This window comes from Dendrobium catenatum, unplaced genomic scaffold (assembly GCF_001605985.2).
Source record: "Dendrobium catenatum unplaced genomic scaffold, ASM160598v2 original_scaffold_104642, whole genome shotgun sequence".
Taxonomy (NCBI): Eukaryota; Viridiplantae; Streptophyta; class Magnoliopsida; order Asparagales; family Orchidaceae; genus Dendrobium; species Dendrobium catenatum.
This window is the reverse complement of record NW_021423079.1, coordinates 1-579: the sequence shown is the minus strand read 5'-3', so window position 1 is coordinate 579 and position 579 is coordinate 1. Positions and strand designations below refer to the sequence as shown.

General features: G+C 44.0%; 1 protein-coding gene across 1 annotated transcript; it reads right to left on the bottom strand.

The window, feature by feature from the left end:
* Positions 1 to 28: 28 nt before the first annotated feature.
* On the bottom strand, positions 29 to 571 carry LOC110107345 (GDSL esterase/lipase At5g45910-like; the record flags this gene model as incomplete). Its single annotated transcript, XM_028692024.1, is given in 3 exon segments — positions 29 to 320; positions 400 to 555; positions 557 to 571. Coding segments are annotated over 3 exon segments (463 nt in total), but the record flags the coding sequence as incomplete, so codon positions are not given.
* Positions 572 to 579: the final 8 nt, after the last annotated feature.

Sequence of the window (579 nt, the reverse complement as noted above, 5' to 3'; positions counted from 1 at the left end):
TACCGCCGCGAATATTCCAGGACGCAACAATAAGATTGCTCACCAAAATGGCGTGGTGAATGTACAAATTGCAAAAGCGCGCCGTAGTAATCCGCGTATATGATTCTTGCTTTCGGGTGCTTTCTCCTCAGCTGCTTAATGGACGATTTCAGAAGCTCATTGTGATACCTTGCAAGGTTGTTTAGCTTTATCAAACACCAATTCCGATCATCATAATCCTCCTTCTCCATCGTGGCAAACAGCGTAAGATAAAACGGCAAACACCCTATCGGCAAGTTCCCTGGCACCAACAGGTTCACAGCCCCTCTTTCCGTCAACCTCTGCACAATGCCCACAACATGTTCGAAAATATGCCCTAAAGAATAAAAAAAATTGCCAAATTCAAATTGTTTTATTCACCTCAATAGCTTCCGCAATTGTCTGCACCACTTTGGGCACAAAGGAAGTTACCTCCGCTAAACTCTTACCCGCAACAAGGGGGAAATTGTAGTCATTTCCACCTATTTCTCCGACCAGGAAGAGTGATTTCTTGAAGTATTCGTTGCATTCTGTGAATAGGTGAAGAGCATCAGTTGGGTT